Source organism: Pectinophora gossypiella, chromosome 3 (assembly GCF_024362695.1).
Source record: "Pectinophora gossypiella chromosome 3, ilPecGoss1.1, whole genome shotgun sequence".
In the NCBI taxonomy this organism is placed as follows: Eukaryota; Metazoa; Arthropoda; class Insecta; order Lepidoptera; family Gelechiidae; genus Pectinophora; species Pectinophora gossypiella.
The window spans coordinates 5,619,028-5,636,618 of NC_065406.1; the positions used below are offsets into that span (position 1 = coordinate 5,619,028).

General features: G+C 35.7%; 1 protein-coding gene across 3 annotated transcripts in view; it reads right to left on the bottom strand.

The window, feature by feature from the left end:
• LOC126379796 (ras GTPase-activating protein raskol) overlaps window positions 1-17,591 on the bottom strand; it is a 194,016-nt gene that overhangs the window by 139,629 nt on the left and 36,796 nt on the right. For 2 of the 3 annotated variants that reach the window (XM_050028697.1, XM_050028687.1), the window contains exon 2: window positions 15,098-16,008. The exons of the other annotated variant lie outside the window; for it this stretch is intronic. In XM_050028697.1, coding sequence (XP_049884654.1) covers window positions 15,098-15,908 — 811 coding nt within the window. In that variant the 5' untranslated portion in view covers window positions 15,909-16,008. The remainder of the gene's footprint in view (window positions 1-15,097; window positions 16,009-17,591) is intronic. 3 annotated transcript variants of the gene reach the window in all.

Here is a 17,591-nt window from a genome sequence, read left to right on the forward strand (position 1 = left end):
TTCATTTGTAGCTGTCGTAATTTCCAACGCATAGTTAATCCATTGCGTTCGTGTTTAGAATCAAATTACGCTAAAGCAAGAAGCAATCGTTGTTCTATTAGAGAAACAAACCATTCCCGTTTATTACCGTAGATAAGTAAGTACCCTAACTAAAGACCTAAAGACTTCAATCTCAGCTCAGCAGAAACGTCTTCACTGGAAAGAACAGGTACTGCTAAATGATGGAAAATTATCACTACTCCTTTCGATAGAATTTCACAAGATACTAGCTACAAAAGTTATATTACACCCACCTATTGGCATTCCATGACTATATCACCCTCTTACATTATGAACTAAACAAATCCTAAATTGAATGATAATCTAGTAATATACCTATGTACCGAGCAAGCAGCTCTCGTATCTCTCACGTATACATTATGAACAATATAAAACTTCCCGTCATGTAGATTGCTGCGTAGGCGACCATCTTTGTAAGTAATATCGCTTGGGCGGGAAAATGGACACTTTGACAGATGATTACGTAGGCATAATGATCACGCCGACCGACAGATTAGAGCCAACGCAGACTCAGGACTTTTGATCGATGAAAGTTTGATCGCTGTCGTTATCCGATTGCTTTAAAACTGGAGGTGGGAGGTAGAGGAGCGACTATTTTAGCTCCTATCCATATTCATATAAATATGATATAAAATAAAATTGTTGTATATTTCACAGGCCTATTATAATTCATTATAAAGTGGCTAGGTCCATAACATCACTTTGAGACGACGTAAGAAACGCAACGCTAAATAATAACTATCAATAAGAACATCTTCAATATATCGGAGGAATCCCAATATCAATAAATCTTGATATTGAGAACTTCTTAAATAATGAACCAACACAGAAGTATAATATTTAATAGTTTTAATGCGACACGGCCGACGACGGGTCTCTATCTCCACTTCGGCGACACACAAGTCATGTTTGGAATAACTACATGCAATTAGTGCGCTAATTCAGTGTTGAAGAATTGATCTCTTAGGGTGCTTAAAGACCAAACTATGATGGCTTCGACGACGGCATGGCCACTATTGATCAATTCTTCAACATTGAGTCGTATAAGCTTTTTTATGTTTCAAATTTTTTACTTATTCATTTGCTATAAAAATCTATAAGTAGACACTAAAAAAGAAAACAGGACTATTTACATACGTTTTCATAGAAACCACAAAGTACAAAATTCATAATTACTTAATAAGCTGAAACTTAGATGATAAGTGGACCTGCTTATTCCAGTAAATTCATAGCTCACAAGCTTCATTTTGTATGATGTTTAAAAACAAACAAACAAGAACTATAATTACAGATCTAACCACATTTCACCATCTAAAAGCGAACCTATTATTTTGTTTATATTCTTGCGAAAAGTTATGGCAATATACAATTTAGCGGAACATAAAAAGGTATATTATTATGCTAAATTTGTGTGGAAATTATACAACATAAATTGGCAAATAAAACTTCGTATAATACGTAGGCGACGTAACTGGTGAAACGAGCCCTGCGAGTGAAAGCAGCAGTATATCTACTCTTGATGCCATAGCGTTTTAATAAAACATACATCACACGATAACGCACATTTTCACTGTAAAACAACGTACTTAATTTACTTTGAAACATAAAAGTTCATTGATTTTCACCAACATTCTAATAGTGGTTTAACGTATCATGAAATTCGCCTTTCACATATATCTGGAGAACACTTACGACATTTTTTGTTTTTTATTAACCAGTTACAATCTACATATCTGTCAACAAGCTGTTTATCCGTATAAGGCAATCGACAGCTAATTATTCTCGATAGAATACAATTCAATCTAATTACATCTATTTACCATAATAACATTCACTGGCATTAAAGTTTCATTCCACTTATTCAATTACATCTTACATTCACTTAGCTTATTTACATGCCATATTTGTTTACGTTTTCTTTAGTACTTACTTAAATATAACTGTTAATGGGGAAAATGTGACTCTTTAAGCTTAATACAGACCAAATTTCTTCCGCGTAGTAAGCGCTAACAAAATGTTATCATTTAGGCAATTTTAATCACTATCACAGAACAGAGAAGGGTGATTTTTGTTGTGTGAAAATGCTGACAGCGCGTAGGAGCGATGCGGAAGAATTTTGATTAGCTGGCACCTTTACCCAGAAACATACAACAACATACCAAGAATACTTATAATAGGAGATAATGCAAAATATTTCCCACAATTGCGATGTTCTATGCAATACGTTGTATAACGCTACTATTATTTCAGAGCGGAAGCCCTACGACCTCTGAGCCGATTATCTGTTTGTTTTATCCCACAATGCTATAAACACGATCTAATTGTGCTGTACAGATAGCTATCGAATGAAGCCATCAACTGTATGCCTTTCAGCCTGCGAACATTTGCTTTTACGAGTGTATTTGTTGTTCGAAGATTGAGGACGGACATTTCGCAATCGGTCCTCTTTGATCTCCCCAAGGGACACGACGTTAAACTGTGTACATTTACGAGTGCAAGTTGTCACACATTTCAGAACATACTTGTACGTTTCTTTTTTATTTTGAGTACGTTTCAATAACAAAGACTTTATGTTGAAAACTCTATGAACAATAAAATGAAAACGTATTATGTAGAAGAACAATAGTGGCACAGAAAATTACTTTCATCAAAGTCCTAAATTGTGACAATCAAGTTCTGCAAGAACGAAATGGCAACATTGTTAATTGGTCGTAGTTTCGTAATTTCCTAGACACTCAATAACCTACGAAAAACGTAACATCGTTGTATAATAGATAAAAAAGTTGTCAGAGCATTGTCAAGTGTTGAACTCTCACTAGATGTGGGCTTCGCCGGATGCGCACGCGCCTCTCTTCCGAGCTTCCCCGAACAATCTACATAAACGCTTCCTTCTCTTATGGAGGAATCCATTGTCAGTTTTTGTGGTAGACTATGTTTTCTAACTGATCTATGTTATACAATCTTGTTCGTAGTCATAATTATGATACACATTTTTGTGGAGCTAATCCAGGTGCGCATAATTGATGTTTCATTATTATGCAATGTTTGAGAAAACTATAGTTTTGATTTCATTTGTACTAAGAAGTGACAAAGTAATTAGTCAGCATTCTAGTCTCTCTTATGACAAGCGCACGAATTTCAAAATAATTATGTTCCATATTGTAATACTAGTAATACTTCAATATTTTCCACACGAGTGAATTTTACAGCTTTATGTTCAAATAAGTAATGTGTAAACGGAAAATTAAGAAACGGTCAATGCAAACGAAAGTCAGAACAATTTCGTTGCTGATATGCTTACGATTACCACTAGAGTGCATTATTCCCAAGTCAAAGAAAGAAACACCTTTAAAGGCGAATAGAGGTCACTCAAGAATAAACCTATTGAACCCGTATCAAAGGAAATCAATTATAATAACACGAATAATAGCTCTATACAGTCACCGTGTGGTTGAATTCGTTTAGATGATTATATATTATACGTTGACGTTCGTGTAAGTCACGACCGTTCTTAAAACATTCAATGAGCTATGGGGTTGCTTTTGTTAACTTTTGTAGTTCAAAAGCTCTTTAATAAGCATGGAAAGGTGTTTTAAGCCTTTCCACTTGTTAATAGGGTATATTCACACGTTATGTTAAGGTTTACCTGTGGGCAAAGTTACAAGCTCAAAACTACGAAAAGCTACGGTTTTAACCGAGCATTCCAAATTGCTATTAATGAAAAAACTTTAGGTACCATTGAAGATTTGTTCAGAAATCAGAATAATTTATCATAGATAAACTTTTTGAAGGTTAATTTAACATTTTTTGAATCTATGTCATTTCACAAGGTGTTATGGCTGAGGAGAAGAAATGACAAGAAACTTCAACAGCTACACATCTTTTAAATCAATGTAAGTATATACATTACAAGTTATTCATATTAAAATTTAATAACTAGAGGCATGTTTATCATTTAGGTAATCATTAAGTCATCTTATATTAAAAAAATTACATAAAGTAAGCTTCACATGAGCTTTAAATTTATTTTCTGATAAATTCAAAATACTGTCTGGTGATTAATTAAATACACGTTGTATATAGGTACGATCAAATAAAAACAAAGATAAGTAACATAATGTACACATAGTTAAGGTAATACACCTATACTACATAATTTACGTCTGCATGTTTACAAATGGATTTACAAAGCAGATACTTTAATTAGAATTGTAGCAGTTACAAACTACACGGTAATTTCGAACAAGTATGCAAATCACGACGTTTCGTTTTTAATCACTACACTTATTTTACGCAATATAAATTCGTGCATAATGTTTCTAAAATGCTCATGTCATGCACTACAAATTAGAATGCATGTTTTCACGAATCCAATTATCTGTACTTGCTTGCACGTTGTTAATGATGATCTTTGAAGTTTTAAAGTGATATGAAAGTCTTTTTATGACATACCTACTGGTTGAAAAATTACGAGTAAGATGAAACCATTGACCGCGTGTTATGTACGATGGTTTTATTCCGTCAATTAACAAGACATTTTTTTGAGACTATCACTTTTTAATTTTCTAATATTCGAAACGAAAAAACTTTTGTTCAAGAATGCTTAAGAAACAGATGTGTACTTATGCAAAAATACTCTACTTTATCGATGGTCCTTGTCTTATGTTATTTTATTAATGAACGTGTGAGTAGGTACATTTGGGCGGTACGGACACCAGTAAGCTTAAGAAGTTAGATTGAATATTATTATTTAATCCGGACTACTGCGTCAAGTACAGGTTTTGGCTTGTCGACAGCTCTGTTTAAATTGTATTCGACATTCAATATTCGAGTCCAAGGTCTCGCAATAAGTCCGAGACAGGCCGATATCCATAAAAGTATCCGGCTTTAAAAACTGGAGTAAAATATCAGTGCAGCTGGTCGTATGAGTCACTGGAGTATAGAGTATGAACCATTGCATAAACACGTTCTTAGTAGAGGTTTAATCAGTATCTGCAGATAGGTGTGTTAGACTGATTTCATTTCAGCATTACCTCATTTGTATCATAATATAAACAGCTATTGTCACCGAACCTGACATCTCCTAGCTCCCAATGTTTGTAGTGTCCTAACGTATTGTAACTTACTGCGTTTGTAATATATTATAGGCCGATAAATAAGAAAGAGTAAACGACGATTATGTAACTAAACTACTGAATAATAAGTAGTTTTTCTAAATGTACTGTAAATTAATAGCTTTTGTGCAACCCCTGTCAATTAGCAACGTTTATGTACTTTGCTACGAGAGTTTTGATCTAAAAATTCAATATAATTTACACTACTATATTACTACTAGATAATTATCATCATCATCGTTTCAGACGATTTATGACGTCATTGCCTCGAAGAAATGCACTTTCTTTCATGGCTGTGCGAGCCAATCCTAGAGCAGCAAATTCTACCGCACACTCTGCAGGAGAAGTCTCCAACTGGTGGATTGTTGTCGGTTTGATGGCGTTTCATTCTCCTGCTCGCCAGTGTGTCAAACCAGGTGTGGTCATGAGTGACATATGAGCTCATTTGGAATTTACCACGAGGCATGGGAGGAGCTCGCCGATGATCGAGACCTGTGGAAGAAGCGTGTGCTCGATGGACACGACACTCATGACCACACCTGGTAGATAATTATAAATCCCCTACAAAAAGGTTATTTCATAAACCTCATCCAAGGGCAATACTTCTGATACAATACAAACCTTAATTGAATATTTGCGTATAAACCTTTCTATCACAAAGCTTTTGCTTTGTCATATTAATTAAGAGGATGACATCACGCAATAGCCTTGAATTTTAATTTAGACAGAACAGTCGTGTAACAAAAGTAAAAAGTTATAAAGACAGGTATCACAATGACGTCATCATTAGATACCTTTGATAGGGTAACGATTCCATGCCAAAGAGTGAGTAGGTAGCTGATTTTAAATACTAGAGTAATTGTTTCAAAATATTAACCTAAAAGCAACTTTAAGACCTTCGCATAAAACATATTTTTAATCAAAAAAATATTCTTAAAAAAAACGAAAGTAAATAATTATTCCTCGATTTGCTGTGCAAGTTGTGCAACACGCAAGTTGGGTTGTAAAACTCTATAAAGTAAGAAATCGCGGTAAGCAATGAAAGATAAATATCTACAATACGATTGATTCAGATCACTTTCAGTTGTTTACAAACAGTTATACGTTTAGTGGAATTAGCTTGGAAGGCTGACTGGTCGTCGGACCGGTCGCTTGACCGGTGTCCGGTGTAACAGGTGAGGCGCGGGCGCACGCGCAACTATCAGCTGCGAACTCTGTGACATTTGGAAACCATGCCCCAAGCAATGCTTGGAATTCAGATAAGCAAAGGGGTCAGGTGCCTACGACTAAAGTAACCATTGCTTTGTTTAGAAAATTAAATTGAAAGCTTAATGTTATTAATTGCTTAGGAACGTTTAGTGAGGGTAAATGTAAAAGATGTGTATTCCTATAAAAGAGACCTGTAACAATAACAACTAAATAAATATTCATATTGAGACTCATAAATTACACATCTAGCGAAAGTAAAAAAACATAGAAAATGACATTGACCGCAAAACTTTAACAAATTTATTCAAAGTACAAATGTTAGTGGGTCACCTAGGTAAAGTTGACATGATAACATCCATCTTATCAGCAACATTTTAATTTTACGACCGCATTATGCAAAATGCATATTTAGATTACGCTTAATAACATAATTTGAGGAGCACGAATACATGCTCTGTGTCCTTTAGGATACTCGAAGTTTAGCAAGTAACCTAGAAATAATTTGTCATTATAGCAAGACAAAATGCAACAAAAATACTGATCCATAAACGTATCTTTAGGCATTCATTTCACACGCAGTTTCGTTTCGACGACGTTATACCATTGAGTGACGATTGGTATCTAGATAATGTATGCACAAGGCGTTGCTCACTGAAGCTCAGGCACAACAGAAATCCGAGACAGATTATGGAACTGGTAACATTCCCACGGTAGGCTTGTAAAGTTCAGCTATTGGACTCAGCACTATGTATGTGACGATACTACATTCGGATGAACGGATATATGATTCAACCTTAGATAACGCGTCCATTACAGCCACGGCTAGACCATTTACCGATTGAAATTATATTCATGAATGTATGTAGATACAATAGGTATATGCGGCCGGTTTGTCTGATTTCAGTAAAGGTATACAAATGGGAATATTTTGTTAAACCGAATTGAAGGTGAAAATCGTATTCAATTTCACGATAAAATATTACGCTTATTTAGTAGTTGAATTTTACGGACTTTAGCAATTTCATGGATGAAAATAAACGTAAGGCATCAAAATGACATCTAACCATCCTAGTTACTAAGTCGTCAAAAGAGGTGCAATTGTTATTTGATAGTAGAAAGCAGAAAGGGGAACTAGGTGACATCGGTGACCACGCCGCGGAACTGGTCTGTCCGGTCACAAAACAATACTTGATACTTCATCGTGAAACGGGTAAGCAGCACCTCGCGTATCTATGTCATCTGCACTTGCAATAACCGAAAGCCCTTAGCTAGCCAGATATGGAGGAAATGTCTTGAGATAGGAGCTCATATCTATGACTGCCTTCTTTGGAAATAATGTCTACGATTATCGTTTCTGTACCTTTGACTTGAACTCAAAAGCCTAACTAGAGGTAGTACTGGATGACTAGTATAAAAGTAGGAACATTCGATGAAGGAACACAATCTTTAGAGACTTACTCTTTCTTTGAAGTATGTGTGTAGACTCGTATTTGCTGAATAGTAATAAATACTTTAAGATGATTTACTTAATTGGTCACATTTAAACCTGTTTTGTAACACAGTTACAACATCCAAATATTTAAAAAAAATACAGATGAAACAGACAAGTTTCAATGTGCAATATTTCAATAAAACCACTGCCCTATTTACCCTAAAAAAGTAAAGAGAGAATACTACACCAACAACAGCGTGGCTCTTAAATTAATGATGATGATTTCAAAAGAGGCAAAGACATAAGAGAAAAGGCACAAAATTTAAAGTCAAAACATATCAAATTATTTAAACAAATCCTATATTAAAAATGAGTAAATGCATAAGCATTTGTGAATGTTAACAGATCACCAAACTTTAGGCATTTCAAAATATAAGTGAGGTCAGAGGATTGCGTCAGAAAAATGAAAAATTGTTGAGATTAGTTTCAATCAAGCAGATTGCAAAATGGCTCGTAGCACATTGTGATAGTGAAGAACAAAAGGAAACAACGCTCGTGTGTATAACACAATGTGTCTGATGACCATAATACGAGTAATCATCATGTTCACATGAGCAATGTGTCATTAAGTGGTCTAGTATTCGATGTAGCCAGTGATATACTGCATCACATTTGTATGGATAAAATAGTAGGTATATATTCAAAATTCGCATGCTACTTTGTTACAATTTTTTCACATAAAAATAGTTATCAACACAAACAAATATTGAACATCTTTCACATCATCGTCATGATCTTTTTTTTTTATTTTTTCTTCTTGGCAATGAACTTATATTCCATTCTACTTAGCGGTAATAAGTACTTATCCCATAACACGTTTTACTGCCACACGAAAGATTGATGGAAGATGCTTACCTGAAAAAAAGATAACTTTGATTAATAAAAATATTTTGACACTGCATGTGTTTCAATATAAATATTTTATAAAAATCTTATTTCTTTCAATAGTATTTCACAAAAAGTACCCTTAAGTTGGAGAATAATAAATCTGTACTTCAGTAACCTCTACTTGATACTGCTGGTGTCGTAAATATTCTGAATGAACGGACTTTCCTTTGACAACTGACAGTCGTGAGAATAATCAAATAGGGCATGTTGTGTCTTGGAAAGATAATTATGTCTCAATAAGATAACAGAAAGTTGTACAGTTGATAAATATTGACAAATAAAGTTCTTGGTAACCCGACCGGGTTATAAATCATCACCATCGTTATAAAGTTTTGCAGGTATTGCAGTCATACTGTCACTTACTGTTATAATGGTCTATTGCAAAACTGATACCTCATAGCTTATACCTGAACAAACAGCTTTTATCGACGTTTTACTCGAAAAGGACATTGCACACTATGACCGCTATTGCGGCTTTTGATTTAATCTTCGATCACAGTGTGGTATAAATTACTGATGTCGTTTTCATGAATTCTCAGAAAGTAAAATGTACAATAAAAGACAACCCTTTGTATGTTCTACTACAGGCCCTCGCCTTGATCTACCAGGAGTATAGAACTGTACGTTGGTAAGGGCTATGTTCAGAACGATTAGATTGGTAGGCACTAGGTACCATAGTCCGATACCTCATAACAAACTAGATAATCTCCAGTGCTCAATAATCGTGACTTTATTTATCACCGTTGCCGCCTAAAATCAATAACTTACAATTACTGAAACCGTTCTAACAAGTCGGCTATTATATCGTTTATCAAGCTAACTAACGCCTTGAGTTGATATCGCGGTATCTAAGCAAAGACCCGCTATCGGTAGTCAAATACAGACAGGCCAAGACAGACCTTGAATATAGACCTTATCACGAATATTATTAATCTGTACAAATATCGAAATATTCAAAGCAGATTTTCGAAGGCTTTGCATTTGCACGATACGAATACATTTTTTCCCATTAAACTTTGCCCGATTTCTCTTTTATTGAGCCAATTAAATAAAATGTCTGCCCTTAAAGTATTCTTTTATTTTTTTTACATCGTTATATGTATTAATATTTATTTCCGGTAAGTACCGAGCTTTTGAGTCTAAATTTTCTGTCTCTTCATAATTCAATTAATTATTGCGATGTATAAATTATACATTTTACAACCATAACTTGTACCGCGAGAAAATAACGCCGATAACTTTGTAATATAGGTAATATGTCAAATAATAAGAAACAAGCTATTAACATTTCCACTTTAACTATAAAACAGTTAACATTAAATTTCACCTTAAGTAGACGTAGGTTAAAGACATTATATGAAGTAACGCGGTCACTCACACTGTTCCACAATCACTTATTATCTCAACTTTTGATATAGAGGCAGCGTAGCTGGGGGTACGATAGAGTCGTTACTCAGAAGCCGTTCACAAATATTAAAACACAGAATCTTATGTGGAAAGTGGTAAATATTACCACCACAATAAATAAATAAATAAACACTTTATTGCACACACACGGAACAGGTAAACAATATATTTCTAAAAAGACCATTCAGCACCAGTTAACAGAAGGACATTCAAAATTCAATTAAATCTGCGATTGGCTTAAAGGTTTATATATCACACAACCAGTTTATAAAAAGTACACACACAGAACTGCCTCACATTCCTGAATAATATTCTACCGTTTTGTGGGATCATTATGACATAATTAGATACCGTAAACTCAATTCCGTGTCCGTATTGTGTTGTTTCTCACAAAGATTGCCCGCTATTACGAGAATTGCGTCCGTGTGTAACTGTCCTGCCAATTTGCTCGTGTCACTACTGTTTGCCTTATTGCTATGTTTTTTCTAGACTTTGTTTGGAATTCTTGTAACAAATGCAGCTACTTCCATTTGTTTAACACAGGTGTTGCTTTAACAAACAGCATCAGCTCCCTATGCGAATATTGCTATTACGTTCAAAATTATTTACATTTAGCAATAGCATATTTTTCGTGTGTATTAATAAACTATTGAATAAATTCTACGTTCTTTCACCAGAAGAGTCCTAAGACGTCGCTAAAGAAAAATTAAATATTGGAAAATTACTTAATTCATAATTATGCACCTGCGAGCTATCATTAAACAATTGTAACTTCCATCACCTGTACGGCCTACTTTACAAGTGGGTAATTTATGTGCATATCGATATCACACGAAATTCCACGTCAAACATTGAAAGCAGTAATATATCTTCCACTTGCACAATTCCAAATATACCAATCAACATTTAGAACAGGGGCTTGCTTAACCATGTTGCATAGCAAGTGCTAAATGCTCACGCAAGCTTCTTCCTGCGACTGACCGCTGCGTATTCATAGAACTTCGATTCATCAGGATGTTTACGAACGTACGTGTTATGGTTTTCTAAATAACTGCGCAACAAAAATGCAGAACAATTCATTGTGATTTTTTTAACTACGCTAATAGGCAGCTCTAGTATTGGTCGATATTTGACCTCGAGTAGTTCCTAATATTGCTAAAACTTCATTAGAATTACCTTATATTTTAATAAAATTAAAAAATTAGTTATTTGCGTATTCTAGTGCTGAATTTTCATTCACCAGATACTACCTATAAGAACATCCAACTAAGTTAGAATTATGAACATTTACGTTTCTCGAAAGCATACAATCTCCACATCAAGAGTATGACATCGATTACGAAAGGGATGTATTAAAACCTTTTTCAAAGTAAAGTGAGCATTGTCTATGCAAATCCAACATAGGTACCAGCCATAACGTTCCCCAGTGTTCAAAGACAAATTGCTAATTTAGTCTTTACCGGTATTTACGAAACGACTGGTACTGGTTGGCGACTGTCTTTCGAGGAAGAGATAAAACATCGCGAACAAGTTGCCCACAGGAAGAGTGGACTCATTAAAAAGTATAAACAGGCGATTGCATCACAAAACGGACGAGAGCCATCCCTGATCGGGTCTGGTGAGATTGTTGGCATGACTGTAGATTAGGTGCAAAAACTATGTTGTTGCTGTAAATGTTTAGTACCTAACTACCTACTAAGAAGCATACATCTGACGCTATAGTTGGATTAGAAGACAAGGATTGCAAAACTTATTTTTGGGAACACCGTTTTTATTGCTAATTTTAACTTTAGAAGGAGATCCACAAGGACGCATTTTTATGCGATTCTTTCTTGCATTTATTATTCAAATATTGAAAAGAAAGCCCGGTCCATGAACCTATTGCATACAAAGCCGGGTGATGCACCGGCAACTGTACTAATAGGTTCTTGCTACTAACATCAACTACAAATAGATTTTATCAGATTCCGAGTATCAGAACCCTTGTCGGTAGACTATGATAACATCCATTGATTGCTTAGGTAGGAATCACCGAAGCATTTATTGCCAACAACGACCTAATACTATTTTTACAAAGAACCGGTCAACAAGAAGTCAAGTTACTTATGTGGGTTAAACATGACTACCGAAATGCTCACGATTTATTACCGCGCGAGTAAATTAACACAAAATTAATTGCTTGCGTATTTTCACGAAATAAAATTTGCAAATAATATAATTAATAATACAAATGTGTGGCATGAATCTATCAACGTTCACGTATTACATACAAAACAATATATTGGTATTAGGTTAGCAAGTACTTTATTCAAAGCATCGCTTACTAAATAGTTACTGTATTGGTTTGAAGACGGCAAATAAAAGATAAGTACTTACAAAAAAGAATAATTTGATCCTGATTACTCCTAGCTTTGAAAGCAACATATGCATGCTTATTTTTAACCGCACAAAGTGAAACAACAAAAGTTTCCTTGTTTTGTCTGCGCGTGCGCTGGTCGTGTTGACGCAAGGGACATTGTAGGGGAATGCGAACACAGAGCCGCGACACGTTCTCACGAACACCGACCACTGTTTGATTTTCAAATGTAAACAAATGAAAATCTGAGAGAATTCGCGCTCTTCTCAGAACGAGGTCTCAAGATACATTTCAACAAGTACTCGATAAAGAGAAACAAATTGATACAAGGTGCAACACCAGACACACTGCTTGCCTTTGTGATACAATTGTATTACTAACTCTAGTTTAAACGTCCGTAAAACTCGAAGAGTACTAAAATCCATAAGATTGAAATCCAGAAACAGTGCAGCATACACTATTATCGTCGTATTACTTTGCTCATGATGAAGCAGCTCACCGCAACTCAAAAAGTTTGTTTTTGCGTTTACGGTAGAATGTAGAGTCATAAACACCAATCGACAAAACATCGTAAAACGTTCTGACCCTGCAACTTTCTCGGAGAATTTCACATCCAAATACATTTGACACAGCTTCACAGGAAACATTTTGGTTTCTAAATATTATTAAAATGAATTTGAAATAAGTTAACCTAACAGCAAAATTATATAATCCTATGAAACAAAGCCAGCAATTTTATTATATCCAAAGATCACTTTACACTTTTTGGCTGCAAAAAGTGGGGCTAGAAAGTCACCCAAAGCAAAGAAGTTAGTGCACTATTATCAGACTTATTGCCACAATGAAAAACGTTAAATTCATAATATAATGTCAATACAATAAACCTCTACTCTCTCTCTCTGTCCAAGTGCGAGTGAAAATAGCATAAGTAAATACAAAGGTTAAGACAAAAAAACAACTTTGCCTACATTTCTATTTGCTTTTTAGCAGCAGTATAAATTAGCAGTTGAAAATCATACATTAACCACAAATATTATTTATACGCCCGCAAGCGCAACTCCATAACCTGTACTCGCATTTTGTCGCGCAGACGCAAGTGTTTGGTTCGCAAACTTCTTCTTGAATAAGTACATTTTGTTTATATTGTTCAACGTACTTGACCATGGCTAAATGTCATCGTTTTTTTACAAGTAGGTCATGTAAGTTCATTTGTGGTTAGTGGAAATTTACAAAGTCACAAAATAGCACCTGTATTCTTTGTTTTAAAAAGAATAACAGTAGCATATTATGATAAATAAACGTGTTTTTTGAGATTGCTCGGATAAATAAATGTAGTAATACTCAATAGACTTGATGACTCAAAAGCTACGGGAATCGTTTTTCTATTAAAATAAAACAGTCGTTCCTTACTAACAAAGAATCCCTGCGTTCGGAAATTTACTTACATCACATTATTTCATTGATATTTGACAAAAATATCAACCGAAATTATTATCTAATAACAAGTTTGTAACGGTAACTAAATCATTTGACCAAAAAACGAATCTTATGTTCTAACTTCTAATCAAAATCTCTTGAATAATTAAAATATCATTACTACAAATGATAGCATTATTTCGATATAATGGCTTATACCGGTTCTAGATTAAATTATAAAAAATACATTACATACGGTATGTTAAATCATTTTTATTCTCACGGAAATAATTAGTCTCCCGCGGATTTTAAGAGAGAAAAACCTACTACCGTTATACATCGCCATTCACAGTATCTAAGCAAGTGATATATTTACATAGTCGTACAATGCCTGCCATACGTCTTCATGTATCCCCTTATCGTACCCGCATCCATCGGATTTGCATACGAGTCAACAATCGCTCTCTATCTTCGTCGGTAATTAGAAACCTGCAATATAACGGTGCGTAATTTGTAGCACTACCACTCTAATAAAAGCTCTGAGTTCCGCAATGATGCTGCATACAATTTTTGATATTTTGTCGAATGTGTGCGCAGGCAATCATTTCACCCGGTAGCAATTTGCTTGTAGGTAATTTCCGCAGAATAAACTCGAGTCAAACGTGAACGCTATACCGTTGTGGTCACGGCCCGGTCGACCATAATGTTCGCTAGCGTTCTCAATGATCATGATTGTGCGATAGATTGTAAATGTTCATCAACTAATGAATTAAAGAGAAAAACTAAAAGACTCGATTTTCTGGAAGGTATACCCGGAAATCAAAATTGAAATGTCAATTTCAGTAATTCAGATCGTTACGAAAGTGATAGACAAGGAATTTAGGATAATCTTTATGACTTAACGCATTTTCCGATAAATCTGTTGCACATTACAGGTTGATATGACAATACTAACGTTGTGATTGATGTGGTAGTAATTTGTCCCACACCGTTGTTCGTATCGGATACGAGTGAGATAGAAACGGACCGCACAGCGGTCGAGCGTGCTTTACTCCGACACCGCTCTCGTGCTCCTAATCACAGTAATTGAGCGTTATCATACCGTCTTTTCCGGGATACCTACGCTTAACTGCAAATAAATTAGTCTAGACTTACCTTTACCTGCGTCCGGCAGTGCGTACAGTATTCCACAAAGAGAAGCCGCAACGGACTTTTGCTCCGAGGTATCATTGCCACATTCATTAAAATCGGACTGTGCCGGCTCGAATAAAGCCAGATCCAGCCCGTCCATATCACTACGAGCGGAGACGCCATCGTCCTCCACCAACTTGTCACAAAAATGTTCTGGCGAGTCCACATCTTTTGGGCTGCGACTGCATACACCATCGCTCAATGGGTCACAGCAACACGTATCCGAAAATGGTTCAAAATCTCTACAATCGAATTCACATCGTTCGAAACTGTCGCAAGTACACGACGACAATGCATCTGAATCTCCCTCCACCAAGAACAAGTCGTCTCCGTGTACTTCGTCCTTTGGGTCAGTCTTGGCGGAAACATAAAAAACACTTGAAGTATATGGCACTTTTTGAACCTGCAGAGTAACGTTGGGGTTTGTTACTCTGTCGTTAACATAAACATTTTCCGTTGTCTCTGGCAAGATGTCATCGACAGGGCGACAGTCTTCATATCGAGCAAAGCTTGAGGTGTCGGTGAGATTAGAGGAGCGGTCAACGGAGTAGGCGTCGCCGTATGAGTCTGGTTCTGGTTGGATGGTGGGTAGCCGGTAGGGATCACGGTGTGTACGGGAGCTGAGAAAGATGGTGGTGTATGGGCAGGTGTGTGGCGGGCGGGTGCGGTCGGCTCGGCGCGGGTAGCTCGCGGCCAGGGGATCGCACGCCGGCGCCGGCTCCGAGCCGATGAACGCCTCGCTTGTCGACAGCACGTTGTATCGCCAATCCGGCATCGCAAACCAACACCATCACTGCCTGGACTCTCTTACTAAATCCCTCATAACTTATTTTCGTTAGCTAATTTGAATCGCACTTATGTCATAATTTCACCATCTGCATAAAGAATAAACTACTTAATAAATTTCTCTACGGTCGGCGTCCGCAACTGTGTAAATACATTTTAAGGATCATTGCATTATAAAATAGTGAACAAAATTAAAATTTAAAGAAAGAAAGTCTGATAATCAATAAAGAGGTGTGATGTTATGACAGGGTAGATTGATTAAAGTATAATTTTCATACCAGCAGCAGTGAAAAAACTTAAGTCGGTTAATAAGAACTGGTTATTCTAAAGAGCAATATGCCGTAATAGTAGATATTAAATTCGAACTACATTGCCTTAAGTGGTGCACCTTATAAGTAGGTCAACCGATATAATGTAGTTTTGTATGCATTTCTGCGTATTATGTAGATAACTTTAAATTTAGATTGTTACGTTCTAATGAACTAATTTGATGTTAAACGTCTATATTTAGCTATTTAGTAATTTTTGCTTTAAATAGAGTACTATCGATAAGTAATACGGATCATGTTTTACCCACGTTTTACTGAATTGTAGTTCGTCATCTGGTGTAACTTTATTAATCATCGTCTAGTTCACTTTAGATTTAAATATACTTAATTTATTTCACATCGTTCATTTAATAATTCTGGGCACTTATGCACGCCTGGTGTTCAAGTTTTCGCCTACAGGCCAGTAACAGCACGTCTGCTCTTATTAGAAGTATCGTATTTATTAGTAGATCGGTATCTATTACTCGTGTGTATTTGAGAGTGGTCGCAACGGGTCCCGCGTTACGGTACTGGAGTAGACGCCGTTACGACCGGATTATTTGAGTTTTTGACCGCCGGAGATTAATCGACCACATCAAATTCTTTGATACAAACAAGACTCTTGAATTTGTTACACTTGTTTCTATATATACTACAAAGGTAATTTGAATTATGCTGAACCAAAATATTGGGAAATATTCTATGCTGGCGCAAACAGCTCTCATATTATGATTCATTCATAAATGACGTCGGTGTATGTATAATTAGACCTACCGAATAGTGAGTACTAAAGAATTACTTATACTAATACTAAGGAATTTAAATACATTGTTCAAGTGACCAGTCGTCACTACCAGACGCATCTGACATAATGTCCAGTCATGTTCGCATCATATTAAAATTCCACCAAACATGCACATTGTAAAGGTTCAACGGCTGTAAGTCGTGCTTAGAAACGCAATTATTTTGTAAGTAAGTACTTTGAAATTGTTATAGCGGCTTGATAATAACAGATGCGGGTTCGTGACCGCTTGAGTATTGTACATTAAAAAATTGCTTTTTTTGAAAAAAAGTGCCTCTACTCTGTTGACTCTGTAGACTTGTGCTCCTCAGTCATGAAGTAGGTAGGCTTTATTTTATTTGCTCGCGCGATCTTGGGCGTGCGTGCTGTAGCTTCCAGCCTGGAGGCGGCAAGACGTAAGCTTTAGTGTCCTATATTACGTGTTTCTTTTACTTTAGGTAATACTATCTGTTACGTTATTTGCTCTACATGTTGAGATTGTATTGTATACAAAAGCGGATCGGATTTGCAATCATCTTTTATTAATGAAACAAAAATCATAATATTCGGTTGTAGAGGCAAT